At 60.9% G+C, this 13,124-nt stretch overlaps 1 protein-coding gene across 4 annotated transcripts in view; it reads left to right on the top strand.

The window, feature by feature from the left end:
* The first annotated feature begins 4,056 nt into the window (after positions 1-4,056).
* The window catches only part of TBC1D2B (TBC1 domain family member 2B), a 62,098-nt gene continuing 53,030 nt past the window's right edge, over positions 4,057-13,124 (top strand). The window contains exons 1-2 of one of the 4 annotated variants that reach the window (XM_008687890.2): positions 5,123-5,554; positions 5,850-5,995. In XM_008687890.2, coding sequence (XP_008686112.2) covers positions 5,359-5,554; positions 5,850-5,995 — 342 coding nt within the window. In that variant the 5' untranslated portion in view covers positions 5,123-5,358. Of the gene's footprint in view, positions 4,387-5,122; positions 5,555-5,849; positions 5,996-6,376; positions 8,355-13,124 lie in introns of those variants that run through there. The other 3 variants (XM_040642904.1, XM_008687891.2, XM_040642905.1) reach the window with 3 other exon arrangements.

Raw genomic sequence — 13,124 nt, 5'->3', positions numbered from 1 at the left:
GGGGCGGGAGGGTCCCTGGGGGGGGGGGGGAGTGTGCACTCCTCTCTCTGCAGCTCCCCTGACCGCCCAGGGCACTTCGGACACTGGGGCCAGGCCCTAGCCCTTCTGGGACTCAGCAGCACAGAGCCCAGAGTCACACAGCCCCTCCCTTCCTTTGTCCCCCTCCCACGACCCTGTCAGGGCAGGAGGCACGGTGCAGGGCAATGTGGATGCGTGCGTGGACGGCGCTCTCCTCGGAGCTGGTGGTGGGGCTTCCCCCTGGGGCCGCTCACTGGGCACTGCAGCCTCCACTCTGACACCAGCCTGGCTCCCCTGGTCCCTCTCCAGCACCGCCGCACCCTGAACTCCAATCCCCTCCGCATCCAGAATCACTTCCTCCACACGTGCTCTGGGGTTAGCCAGGCCCTCCCAAGATCCCCGTGTCCCTGACCTCCCGACAAGGGGGGGGGGCGCTGTGGTTAGGGCCACTTCCCAGCAGGGCCCAGGGAAGACGCAGACATGTGACCCCCCCAAGGAGGAATGCCTACACTGACCACAAAGCACAGGATGGAAGAGAGCCCCGAAGGGAGGGATCAAGGATTGGTTGGCTGTGATGCCCGAAAAATTCCAGAGGCTGGAAAGAGGAGTCTCCACTGACCCCAGGAGCTGCAGGAAGAAGGCCCACGGGTCTTACAGCGGGGCCTCACCTGGCTGCCCATCACCTTGGAGTACAGGTGGGAAACGGCAGCCCAGAGAGGGCACAGACGTGTCTGAGGACACACAGCACATCCGGTGGTGAGGTCTCTCCTCCGGACTCCCTGTAGGACTGCAGGGTTCCTCCTGTGTCAGGACAGCCACTCGGCCGGCTCGTCCCCCTGGGGTCTCAGAGGCGCAGAGGCTGCGCATGGCCGGGCCTCTCACCCCATCCCTCTTGAGGGAAACTGGCCCAGGATGAGTCAGTGGCTCTGTGTCCCTGGGGCTTGCCCAGAGGCTGGCCATGTGGGAGCAAGCTGACTGCCCAAATTTCCCCTTTTGGGTAAACAGCAGCCACTTCCTCCTGGGTTGGCCACTTCCTTCTGGTCACTGGGCTACAAGAGGCTAGAGGGGGCAGACCCTGCGGCCCCAAGCAGGCCTGTCCTAGACACAGGGGGTGGGGGGCGGTTACACAGGCCCCTGACCACAGGACCCGGACGTTCAGCTAGGAGACCTGGGCACCTGCAAAGTATCCATGAGCGATGTTAGATGGGCCACGAGGGAGGACCCAGGAGCCGGGAGTCCCGCGTAGGAGGGCCTTGAGCGGGGGATCCGGCTGGAAGGGAAGGGAACTGAAGCTGCATTTTTCAGCATTTTACATAAACAACTAAACTTGTCCAAATGGAGGGTGGGGGAGGGGCAGCAGGAGACGAGATAAAGCTCCATCCTGTAGCCCCTTCAGGGCATGGCCCTCGGGACCCGGGCGTGACACAATGCAGGGTTTGTTCCTGGAAAACCAGGGTCCTGGAGTGGCCCGGAGGGAGTGGGCAGGGCTGGTGGCCTGGGAGAGGTCTGCGGGTCGGGAGGGGGTGGGGGTCAGTCCTGAAGGCTTGGGCCACTTCCACTGGGCTGGGCCCTGGGGGCAGGGACTCTGCTGAGAGGCGGTGGCCACTCTGTCCGGCGCACTGGGGTCTCAGGGCCTGTGGCTGAGCAGCCACCTCAGGGGGCCACGTTCTGGGCCTGGCCAGGGCAGTCTGTTCCTGATTCCACAGGCCCAGCCCCGGGCTCTGCCAGCTCTCAAGGGGCCTGCGAAACGTCTGTAGCCTAAGACAGATACACTTGGGCTCCAAAGCCCGAGAAAAAGCAAGATCTACATTAATAAGCATTTAATTAGATGATTAAATCAATGTCATAGTAATCATTAAAATGTCACTCCTTTTAGGGGTGCCCGGCTGGCTCAGTCAGTAGAGCGTGCGACTCTTGACCTTGGAGTTGTGAGTTCGAGCCCCACGTGGGGCATACAGGGCACTTAAAAATAAATAAATAAACTTTAAAAAGAAATGTCACTCCCTTTGAAAACAATGCGTAGGCTGGATTTCTTTCATTCAGCCAGGGTGCCCACACAGACACGATGGCTGCCAAGAAATCGTCCGCCGACCATAAATTAAGATGAATTCCTCACAGTCAGATAATATCAGGATCATAATTATGGAAATGCCCTCACACTTTTTTAGAGCAATGTTTACCACAGAATATGGGGGATTTTAACATGCTGGATGTGATGTGGGGTGTGGCCCGGCCCCAGGAAGACTGGGGCAGAGGCGGCCTCCTGCTCCGCCCGGGGTGGCCGGGGACTGAGCCAGCTCTGGGGCAGGAGGGTCAGGCTGGGGCCCAGCTTGTCCGCTGAGAAGCACAGATGCCAGCCATGGAGGGACAGTAGCGGTCCCTCGTCCAGTCCCGTCTGCACAGGTTGGGGGCTCAGCCCTGGGCCGTCCTGACACTTAGCAGAAATTGGTCTCTGCGAGGTGGACCCAGGCTCAGTTCTGTCCTCGGGGGCCACAGGCCACGGCCACCCCTACTTTCGCACAACTGGCTGACACAGCTGAGGACAGCGGGCTGTCCCCCGCTCCTCCCTGGCCTCCTGGGCGCCTCTCAAGCGAAGCTGCAGCTACACGGATCCAGCGCTCCCAGCTGTTCCCCTTTCCACAGGATCTCCCGGTCACATCCCACCCTGGCCGCCTCACCCCGCAAGCCCATTAGTCACTGCCCCTCTGACCCACAGGGCGAGGCCGGAATCGAACTCGGTTCCCTCTCTCCCCAGGGCGGCCCATCCCACTCCTGCAGGGTGGTCTCGGGCCTCCCCTGGGGGGGGCTGGTCCGCTGCTCGATCCCCCGTCTCAGAAGCTGCCGGCTGAGAAGGACATCTGTGTTAACTATACAGGAATGATAAGAGCACTGGAATGGACAGAGTGCCGAGCACTTTCACATGCACTGCTCCTGTAAGCCCCACAAGAACCATGGTACCCATTGTATGATCCCCATTCTACAGATGAAGAGGCTGAGGCTCAGAGAGGTCAAATAACCCGCCCGAGGTCACAGCTCTGGTGAGGGCAGAGCTCGGAGGCAAGCCCACCTCTACACGGTATGTTTGGTGCTTCAAGAGCACCCAGGGCATGAAGGGGGCGGCACCCTCCCTGCAGCCACCGAAGGACTGCTGATGGCCCCGGGGAGGGGTGTCCGTGGGGCAGCGGAGGCAGGACCTGTGTGTGGCTGGCTGGGCAAGCGGGAGCTCACTCTTCCTGCGTGTCTGATGTTGGCAGACTCGTCTGGTGCCCCGTCCCTCTCGGAGAGCTAAGCTTTCCAGCTTTTATCGTGCCCTCTCACATGTCTGTATAAGAACACGCAAAAGGAAGAACGGGGGATATCTGCTTTGATTTGGCCCTTGCAGAAACAAAGCTAGAACCTTCTTTCCGTGGAGGTGTGGTCGACAGGTGGTGTCACATCGGTTCCAGGTGTCCGGCGGAGCGGTCGGCAGGTTCCGTTCCCCGGCCTGCACCTGCTCGGCGGACCTCTACACCGCTCACCTGAAGGCCCCGACCTCCCGCTGCCCACCTGCCCTCGGCTAAGGTCCACTTTCTCCTTGGCATTGAAGGGCCTGCTTCTCTTGTGTTGGTGTGTCTTTCTTCCAGAGTCCACGCACGCGAAATCGTGCGGGCTCCGTCTTTCGCCGGCCTATTTCGCTCAGCGCCCCGGCCTTGGGCCCACGTGGTCGCGGCTGGCTCGGTCCCGTCCTTCCTGGCGCTTCCTCTTTCGGGCGAAGGCCAGTTTCGCGCCGTCGTGGCCGCTGCCGGGCCGCCCGCCGTCCGCGGCGGGTCTCGCGCATCCCTCCTGGAAGGGCAGCCAGCACAGGTGCCGCGCGCCTCGCGTGGCAGGTGTGCCGAGCGCCAGCTCCCGGCCGGTTCGGGCCCGGGCGGCGGGACTCCAAGTCCCAGGCTGCCTTGCGCGCCCGCGGGCCGTGCGCAGCGGCGGGGCGGGGCGGGGCGGAGCGCGCGGGGGCGGCTCGGGGGCGGGCGGGCGGGCGGGGGCGCGCGCAGGGCCGGGGCGGCGGCGGCGGCGGCGGCGGCGGCGGCGATGCCGGGGCCCGGGGCGCGGGCCGAGGAGGAGGAGCGGGAGCCGGCGCGGCTGTGCGGCTACCTGCAGAAGCTGTCGGGCAAGGGCCCGCTGCGCGGCTACCGCAGCCGCTGGTTCGTGTTCGACGCGCGCCGCTGCTACCTCTACTACTTCAAGAGCCCGCAGGACGCGCTGCCCCTCGGCCACCTGGACATCGCGGACGCCTGCTTCAGCTACCAGGGCCCCGACGAGGCGGCCGAGCCCGGCGCCGAGCCGCCCGCGCACTTCCAGGTGCACAGCGCGGGCTCCGTCACGGTGCTCAAGGTGGGAGCGCGGAGCCCGCACCTGGCGCCCCTCTCCCGACTCGGGCGGCGCACCCGGGCTTGTCCCCCCTCCCCCCGCCCCAGGGGCTGCGGGCTGCGCGGTGCCCGCACCCCTCCTCCGCCGCTCACCTGGGCTCCCCCACGCGCGACGTGGACGCCGCGCGCCGCGGTCCGGGCAGTTCGCGCCTGCAGGCTTCTGGACCTGCCTGGGTTACGACTCCTCGTGCTTCCGCCGCCGCTTCTGTAACGGGGGCTGACCGTTACCCCTGGTGGGGGGTGGGCTTCGGGATTCTCTGAAGGGTCGGAGCGGGCAGGGCCCTCACCGGTAGTTCCCTGCGGTCCGCGCACAGTGGGGCAGGGGCGCTCAGCGAAGGTCGCACCGCCCGTAAGTGGCAGAGCCTGTTCGGCTCCTTACTTTGCCGGGAGACGTGGGAGGGGGTTGCTTCAGCCAGCCTGCCTTGCCCGTGCGAGGCTTCCTTCATCCTGTCGCAGAGAAACCCCGCGTGGGAGATCCGGCGGAGAGTCCTGGTCCTGGTGCCCGCCCCTGGCCTTGGGGTCCCCTCCTCTCCCGGGCCGCTCTCCTGGCCTGGCTGCTCTGAGCCCCCACCCTCAGTCCTCGGGCTGGGCTTTCTCCAGAGCAGCAGGGCTGGGCCGGGCTGGCCTGTTGGAGCGCTCTCCCAGGCCAAGTGCCGAGCGGAGGGGGCTGTGCCTGCTTCCCTGGGCCCCATGAGCCCAGGACTGTTCCCGGACCTCGGACCTCCAGAGCACGCAGCAGCTGGGGTTGCTGCCCGAGGTCATTCTTAGAGCTGTGTCAACTCAGTGGCTGCCATTCAGGCGGACTGTGATTCCTGGGTTCTTTCCGGCCCTCCATGCCGTCTCTGAGTGGGTGCAGACAGCCTGCTTCTGCCCTGGAAGCCAAGCAGGGTTGCAGCAAACTCCGGCTGACTTGGAAACCGTTTGTATAAACTTGGGAATGACTCCAGGGAGCGCACGGGGACTTCTGCCAGAGGAAGGCTTGTCCTCACTGCATGCGGGCAAGCCTGTGTCAGATGAATTTCCTCTGGAATTGTTTGTTGAAAAAGAAAATGGAGCATCCTGTTTCAGATTTTCTCAGCTGACTTTGGAGCTCTCTGTCCATTTTCTCATTGAGGGAAATGTGAGTAATGGAGGTACGTCCCTACACGGGGCTTGGGGGGTCACAGAAGACGGTGGCCGTAGAGCCGAGGGGTCCTGAACTCGCCTGGGCCTGCTGCGCACGGGTGTTGGGCAGCTTACACCCCGTGTGTCCCAGCCCCCTCCGGTCTAGTGGGACGCTCACCTTCCTCGTTACGGGGTTGTGAGCATTCCGGAAATGCTGTGGGAATGGCTGGCACAGCTTAGGCCCCGTGTGGCAGCCGTACGAAGTGATGAGTAGCATCTGTGGCTGAGGACGTGGCACATTCGTGTAACGGAATGTTTATACAGCAGTGAGCACGAAGAGAGGACGCCTGATGCCGTCCACACGACAGACTCGCCTAAAACGGGGCAAGAAGACCGTACTGAGTGATTGCATACGGACGGCACCGTTGACGGAAAGGTTGAGAAGGTCCCGCAGCTGTCTGTGCCGTGTGGTGAGTGGGGAGCCGCGTGGGGTGATGAGCCCTGGATTCAGGACACACTCGCGGCTCAGGAAGATGGGGCAGGCATCCCGTGTGTTGGCAAGTGTCTGTTTCTAGGACCGGGTGCCCCAGGGCGCTTTAGAGCTTTCCGTCCATCTTCTTGTACGTTCAGAATATTTTTATTTTATTTTATTTTATTTTTTTTTTTTTAAGATTTTATTTATTTATTCGACAGAGATAGAGACAGCCAGCGAGAGAGGGAACACAAGCAGGGGGAGTGGGAGAGGAAGAAGCAGGCTCATAGCGGAGGAGCCCGATGTGGGGCTCGATCCCAGAACGCCGGGATCACACCCTGAGCCGAAGGCAGACGCTTAACCGCTGTGCCACCCAGGCGCCCCCAGAATATTTTTAAAGAAGGAAATCTGTTTTCGTGTGGATTCCTGACTGAGGAACATGGAAAGTTGTGTAGTCACAGAGTAGGACGGAATGCCCGAGGCTGAGGGTCTGCTTTCCAGAAACAGTGGGAATGGAAAAGAGGCAGGGCTTTCCAAAGGAAGGGAGCTGTCGAGACGCCGGGTTCCCGAGTAGGGATGTGTTTTAGTGTAGGGGATTCCTGTTGAGCTGCGGGAGTAAAACTTCCGTGGTGGTGAAGGTGGGAATCAGTCATTTATCTTCCTTGTCACCTGTCAGGTCCTGTAAGCGTTAACACTTGGCTCGAGGGCTCCTCGGCAAGGGGTGGGGGAGCCCCTGATTTGCGGGGGGAGCTTAGGCTAGTAAGGACTCAGCCCTGCTCAGCCCTGCTCAGGTTGCATAGCATTTTACAGACACCATTTCCCTTGACAGATGAGTTAGAAAGGAAAGAGAAATCAGCAGTTTGCTTCTTGCATTATCATGTGTTTCTTGTTTTAAAGCGTCTTTCATTCCTCTCTGGCAAAGCTGTGGTTTCGTTGGGCTTTTTCAAAATGTTTTACTGCTTGAGTCTTAATGAAAGCTGATATTGGAATTTCTTGCTAAGCTTCTCTGTTGCTGAGCTCAGGGATCTGGTCCAGCGCCTTGTTTTACAGATGAGGGAGCAGAGGCCAGAGAGAGGCTGGGATTTGCCTGAGATCGGGAAGCTGGACTGAGACCCTCCCTGAAGGTCAAGGCTCCGGGAATAGTGAGTGTCCGAGATGCAGAGTAGCTCATTGTGTTATCTGTTCTGACAGGTCTACCTTTTTAACACAGGACGTCAGTGGTTTGGGATGAGATGAGGGTTAGTGCTTTTCCCTTTACTGCATTTGATCTCTGTGCTTTTCCCGTAGTAAAAAAGCAGCAGGAGCATTTTACACTTGGAAGCAGCCACGGTGGTCAGGCAGACGCCAGGGCTCCCGGGCGGGTGAGGAGAATGTGCTGGAGGCTGCGCGCTGGGCCTTCCTGGGGTGCGAGGGGCAGGAGCCAGTTCTGGAGCGAGCTGGCGCTTAGGGAGGCTCGCGTGTGACTGACGAGGGTAAAGCATGGGCGGGACCAGGCTCCTCTGCGAGCCCACTGCAGCCCCTGGAGCGAGGGGCATCGTCAGACCGTCAGCAGGTGAATTCCCCACCCTCCACCCCTTTCTCGGGGCCGTTTGGTGCTCAAATGGACGTGGGTCGGTTTCTGAGCCCCACGTAACTACCCAGTCATGCACCCTTGTTCTTAACCCACTTTTGTGGGAAGGATGCACGTTCTCTCTGGTGTTGAAACTGCTCCCAGCTTGATGACAAACGTTTGTTAGCTTGGGTAATCATCGTGTGTCCCACACAGAAGAGAGGCGGGGAGCTCTGCCTTCCTGGCGCGATGGTCCCGCTAAGCTGTCCTGCCCGAGGCCATCCACTCAGGGGTCTCAAAGTATTATTTAAATCTTCTGTCCAGACTTTGCTTTTCATGGGTTTGTCGGGGCATCACAGCGAGGACACTCCTGAAAGGCAGGTGCGGTGTCCCACGTGCGGTGTCCCACCTGCGGTGTCCCAGCAGCTTGCCCAGTCCTGCTGCCTGGCCCAGCGCTCCTTACGGTGTGGTCTGCACCCCAGTCCTGGAGTCTGCATCCTGACCTCCACATGGTGCCTGCACAGAGGAAGTGCCAGGTGGGCCTGTTTGGAATGAGAGCACAGATGGTGGCCGCCCAGGTGGTCCCCTGGTTTGGGGAGGGCTTTGGCCCCCTAGGAGGGTGAGCCAGGTCCTGCAGTGTGTCCGATGACCCTCTCCCCTTGTGCCGTGCCGTGAGCGCCCGCGGAATACAACAGGCATCAGCTATGCAGGGAGGGTGCGGCCCACCCAGAGCACCGTCGGTCCTGATTTTCCGTCTCTGGTGTTTCACGCCCCTGGCTGGACGCCGCGGACACCGGTGTAGCCATGGGTGAGTGTTTTAAGTAAAGGGCCGTGTGGTAAATGTTTTATGTCTTGCCACCACACCGTTTCTGACTCCTGCGCTGTCATAGCACAGAAACAGCCATAAAATGAGCATAGCAATGTTTCTGTAGTTTTTATTTACAGACTCAAATTTGAATTTCATGTGATTTTCACATGTCACGAAATACTGTTCTTTCATTTTTTTTCAAGTATTTAAAAGTGTAAAAAGCATTGCTGGCCTGCAGGTGCATATGCAGGCAGGGGGCTGGATACGGCCCCGGACTGCGGTTCACAGACTCACATGTTTTGGGGGGGCCTGGGGCCCTTCTCACTCACTCACCCACCCTGTGTTAGTTACTGGGGTACGGGCTGAACGACGTGAGCCGGTTCCTGCCTGGCGGGGCTTTCTGTAGCGTGGGGAGACAGACGTTGGTCACAGCAATGGGCGCCGTGCCGCGTGGGAGGAACAAGGTATGAGCATGTGTGACGGGGAACCTGGTGTGCTTCGCAGGGGAGGGCTGGGAGAGACTTGCTGAGATGTGAAGGTTGGGTGGTGTTGACCGCAGGGGGGAGGGGGAGGGGCGTGGTGGGAGCAGAGTTGCATAGGCGGGAGTGCTGGTCGTGTGTGGGGCTCAAAGGGCTCTGGGGGGACAGCCAGGGAGAAGGGGGCACAGCCTTTGGAGGGGGAGGCCTTTGGGGCTACAGCAGAGTTTTAAGTGGGGGTCGAGAGGTTTCTTTCCCCCTCTTCCAAACCGGTGGGTGGTTGTGCCCAGCACCCCCTCTGACCGTGTTGGAGGACCGTGCGGTCTGCGTGTGAAGGCTGACGGACGTGTGCGACGGCCTGGCGGAAAGCTTTCAAAGGAAACAAACGGGACGGGGAAGATATCGTGGCCCCTTATGTCTTAGGCGCCCCGGTTTCGGGGGGAGTGGGGTCTGGAGGCTGCTCAGGGGGCTTGTGCGGCTGGGGCCCGGCCCCGCCGGGTGGACTGCCCGTCCCGCAGCGTTCCTCGTGACCACCTGCACCAAGGGCTCGCCTCTTCCACCCGCTTTGCTCAGATGCCCGTTGCCAACTTCCTTCCCTGTGGAGGCAACTGTTTCTTGAGAAATGGGGAGGGGCTGCATGCGTTCGGGGTTGAGGTGTAAACACCAACGGCCACCCCACGGAGGCCCTCAGGGCTGGACAGCTGTCCTTGGTAGGTGCCTTTACCCATGAGCCATTGGGGTGCAGTCTTCCTGTGTGGTCGGAACGCAATTCAGACCGTAAGCTTCCCGCCAAGGACAGAAAAGACTCTGTTATTGTAGAAATGACTCTCTGATTGGGGGAGGGGGTTTGATAGGAATGGTCATTTCTCCTGGAGATTTCTGTAATTGGGTCTAATGACACTGGAGTGGGTGTTGGCCTGCCTCCCTTCAGGTCCGGGCCTCCGCAGGGCTTGGTTGCTGTCCCGAAGTGAGTGTAATACGGAGTCGTGAATTAGGGAGCCACAGGGCTCCTGACCAGCGGCCTGCTGCACACCCACCTACAGAACTCAGGGACCGGGACACTGTGGGCGGTGGACACAGAGGTGCCTCCCGGAGAGCCTGCAGATCCCACTGTTGCCCCCAGACAGCGGCTCCCCAGGCCGCTCAGGAAACTCCGAGCACACAGGTTGCCCCCTGAAGTGGGTCCAGTCCTGTCCGGGTATCTGAGCACCTGATGTTGTGTCCTGCTAGGGCACACGCAGCCCGAGGACAGAGATGGTCTGCGGCTCAGCACCGCATCCCGGCACTAGGGGAAGGTCAGGCAGGTCGCCAACGCTCAGGCATAGTGGCCGACCGACCCGATATTCCTGCCCAGAGACGTTCGCGGTGCCTGTTCATTCATTAGCATCTGCTGCGTTACGCTCTTTCTGCAGAGATGGCAGGAATTTTCCCCTTCACTTAAGAAACTACAGTAGGAAGACTTTAAAAATCCGTCAGCACCTGATGGCTTTGGAGAAACTCCGCAGGGAAATCGTGTTGGTCTGTCGCAGTCGGTGCGGGGCGTGAGTATCCGAGGCCTGCGCGTCTGGACTCTGGGGCAGGTGTGGCGTCATTCCACGGTGATGAAGAGGAGGGAGGCCTGTATGGGAAGGACGGATTGGGATGTGGCCCAGGGCCAGAAGGCTGTGGTCTGTGTGATAATTTCTGTGGGCATTGCAGAGTCGGAGAGGCCCGTGTGGTGATTGTCAGAAGTGCTCCCTGGAGAAGGTGGGCTGGGGAGCGCTTAGGTTTGGATGGAACTATAGCTGCTCCAAGATTTAGAGCCTCGTGCGACAGAGGACGTGTCCCCGGTCAGACGGGACTCCATGTCTTCGTTTGCTGACCTTTCTCAGGTTGAGTGTCGGGGGGAACTGGGGCTTGGTGGGGAGGGGTCCGGAGCTGCATCCTTGGGACCAGCCTTCGGGCCGTTCCGCAGCCAGCCTCCAGGAAGGAGCGCGGTCCTCGTGCCCTCTGCCCCTTGGGCGAGAACTTGTCTGAGTGTCGGATGGCAGGGCTGGCGGTGGACGGGGTGAGCAGGCCCTGCCATCGGAGATGTCGATCTTGGATTAGAGGGATGATTTCATTTCCCCTTCAGCTCTGCGATGTCCAGGGAAGACGGCGGGCGGACAAGCCAGCCTGACTGTCCCGGTGCGATGCGGGTGTGAGCCCTTCGCCTGGCAGGTTCTATGGCGCGAGGCCCTGGCGGGCACCTGGCGGGAATCAGCTGTTGCCTCTGGCCTCGGGGAGCTTGCCATTGTCATTAAGCGGCTCGGTGACTTGGAGGAAGTCCTTACGTGCTTTTGCTCCAGGGGTCACTATCCCTGAGTCGGAACTGCGGGGGCGGTGACCCGGGGCGCCAGCAGGAGGGAACAGCCCTCCGCGGGGTGGTGGCGGCGCTGGCACTGGAGCCTTCCCCGGACACGCGGGCTGTGTGCCCTGTTAACCCAGCAGCTCGGTGACGTTTGCTTCGTGTTTCCGCTCTAGGCCGGAGGGGGCAGTTGGGCTCACGCGGGGTCAGTGGTGGACAGGCACCTAAAGTGGACATTTGCCCGTTTCATGCTGCAGTGTGGCTTCAAGACAGCGAGTCACATGGGGGCGTGAGCGGTGTAGACGGTGCGCTTCCAGGAGGGGTTGGCTTAGGGGGAAGCGCGTGTCCTGTCGGGAGCCTTCTCGGGCGACGTACGCCAGAGAGGACAGGCCCCCCACAGCTGCCCGTGAGCCGTGCCCGCTAGCCCGGCTTCAGGGTTCGCACCGCGCCCCCACACATCCTATCCCACAGGCGACGTGCTGACAGAGCACTCTCGCGTCTGCTGTTTGAAGGAAGCACGTTGTTCAGAACCCTGGTTCTCGAGCTGCAGGAGAGAAGCCGTAGAGAACACACACGGTGGGTTCGCCCTGGGGACCCTGATGTGGTTGGTAGGCCAGGGTGCACCCCGGGAACCCGCATGCTTATCCTCCGCCGACCCTCCCGCCGCAGCTCTGCCCTCCTGGACTGCGGGTGGCGGCTCCCTCCGCGGCAAAGTATGGAGTGGCCCCGTTTGGTGGTGGTTTTCTGTGTGGAGTGGAAATAGGCCACGTGGGCGGGGACCAGTGAGGCACGAGCCCCTTATCCTTGGGTTAACGCTCTGTGGTTTCTGTCTGTGTATCTGCTTTGCATTCTGAGTTTCTACCAGCAGTGGTTTGGGGCCTGTTACCCTCTCCCCAGTTCCCCGAGGGCCTGAGGGCCGCCTGGTCCCTGGCCTGCACCACGGGCTGGCGCTCCTCCAGGGGTGTTCGCCGGGCATCCCGGGCTATTTCCGGGACAGCGTTTGTGATTCCGCTGCTGCATAGCTGGCAGGGACTTTGAGAGCCCCCAGATTCCACCCAGCGAAGGGTGAATAACACAGTGACGTCGGGGAGCCACCGGACCCTTTCCTGGGACACCAGCTCGGCCCGAAGAACTGTTAGGGACCAATGCGCCTCCCAGACACCCCGCAAACTCTCTTAAAGGGCAGGCAGATCTCTGCTGCCCCCCTGTCCCCCAGGTCCCTGGCGGGTGGAGCCTGGGACCCCGGTTCCTAACTCTTCACAGGAAGTCATTGCTGTGTCCTGCGTCTTAGTAGACGGCGTCACGCGGGGCCGGGCCGTGTGGCACGGTGTGTGGAAACCATCACACCGGGGGTGGTGCGGGGCGTCCACGGCTGCGGCTGCGGCTTCCGCAGCTTTTAATTCCCCTGAGCTCGAAGAGCCCTGGCTCTCCCCGATTGTGCAACAGCGGAGCTGATAGGGAGCCACAGGAATGCAGCCCCGTGGTCAGTCGGGGACCACGTGCCCCTCTTCTGTTGCCGGGCTTCCCACTTCTGCTGAGGGAGCAGAGCCGGAGTGGCTGAGTCGGTCACCTGGCCAGCCCCCTTTCCTGCAGACGGGCACTAGCTTCACCTTGTTCTGTGCCTGGGTCCCCTCCTCCCCGTCCTTGCCTTTCCTTGCTAGTCTCTGTGATGTCCGTTAATGCTGGGAAGGTGTCAGGACAGATGAGTTTGCGTCGGCATATTTGCTTTTTAAAAGAGGGTGCTTGAGTGGATAAAGGGGAGCCCCCTGCCGACTTCCGCCTCCCGAGTGGGTGGCAGGTGGGGGACTTCCCCTGGGGTCTGGGTTCTTGCCCAGCCTTTGAAAAGGATTGACATTACAATTGTGTAACTATTTTGATAGATCATATGAAAATGCTGATTTTAAGATAGTTTGGAAAGATAAGAGGTAAGAGTGCGTGGCACCCGCCAGTGGAATGGAGGGCCACGCG

This window comes from Ursus maritimus, unplaced genomic scaffold (assembly GCF_017311325.1).
Source record: "Ursus maritimus isolate PB19 unplaced genomic scaffold, ASM1731132v1 scaffold_27, whole genome shotgun sequence".
Classification (NCBI taxonomy): Eukaryota; Metazoa; Chordata; class Mammalia; order Carnivora; family Ursidae; genus Ursus; species Ursus maritimus.
This window is presented reverse-complemented; position numbering and strand designations above follow the sequence as displayed.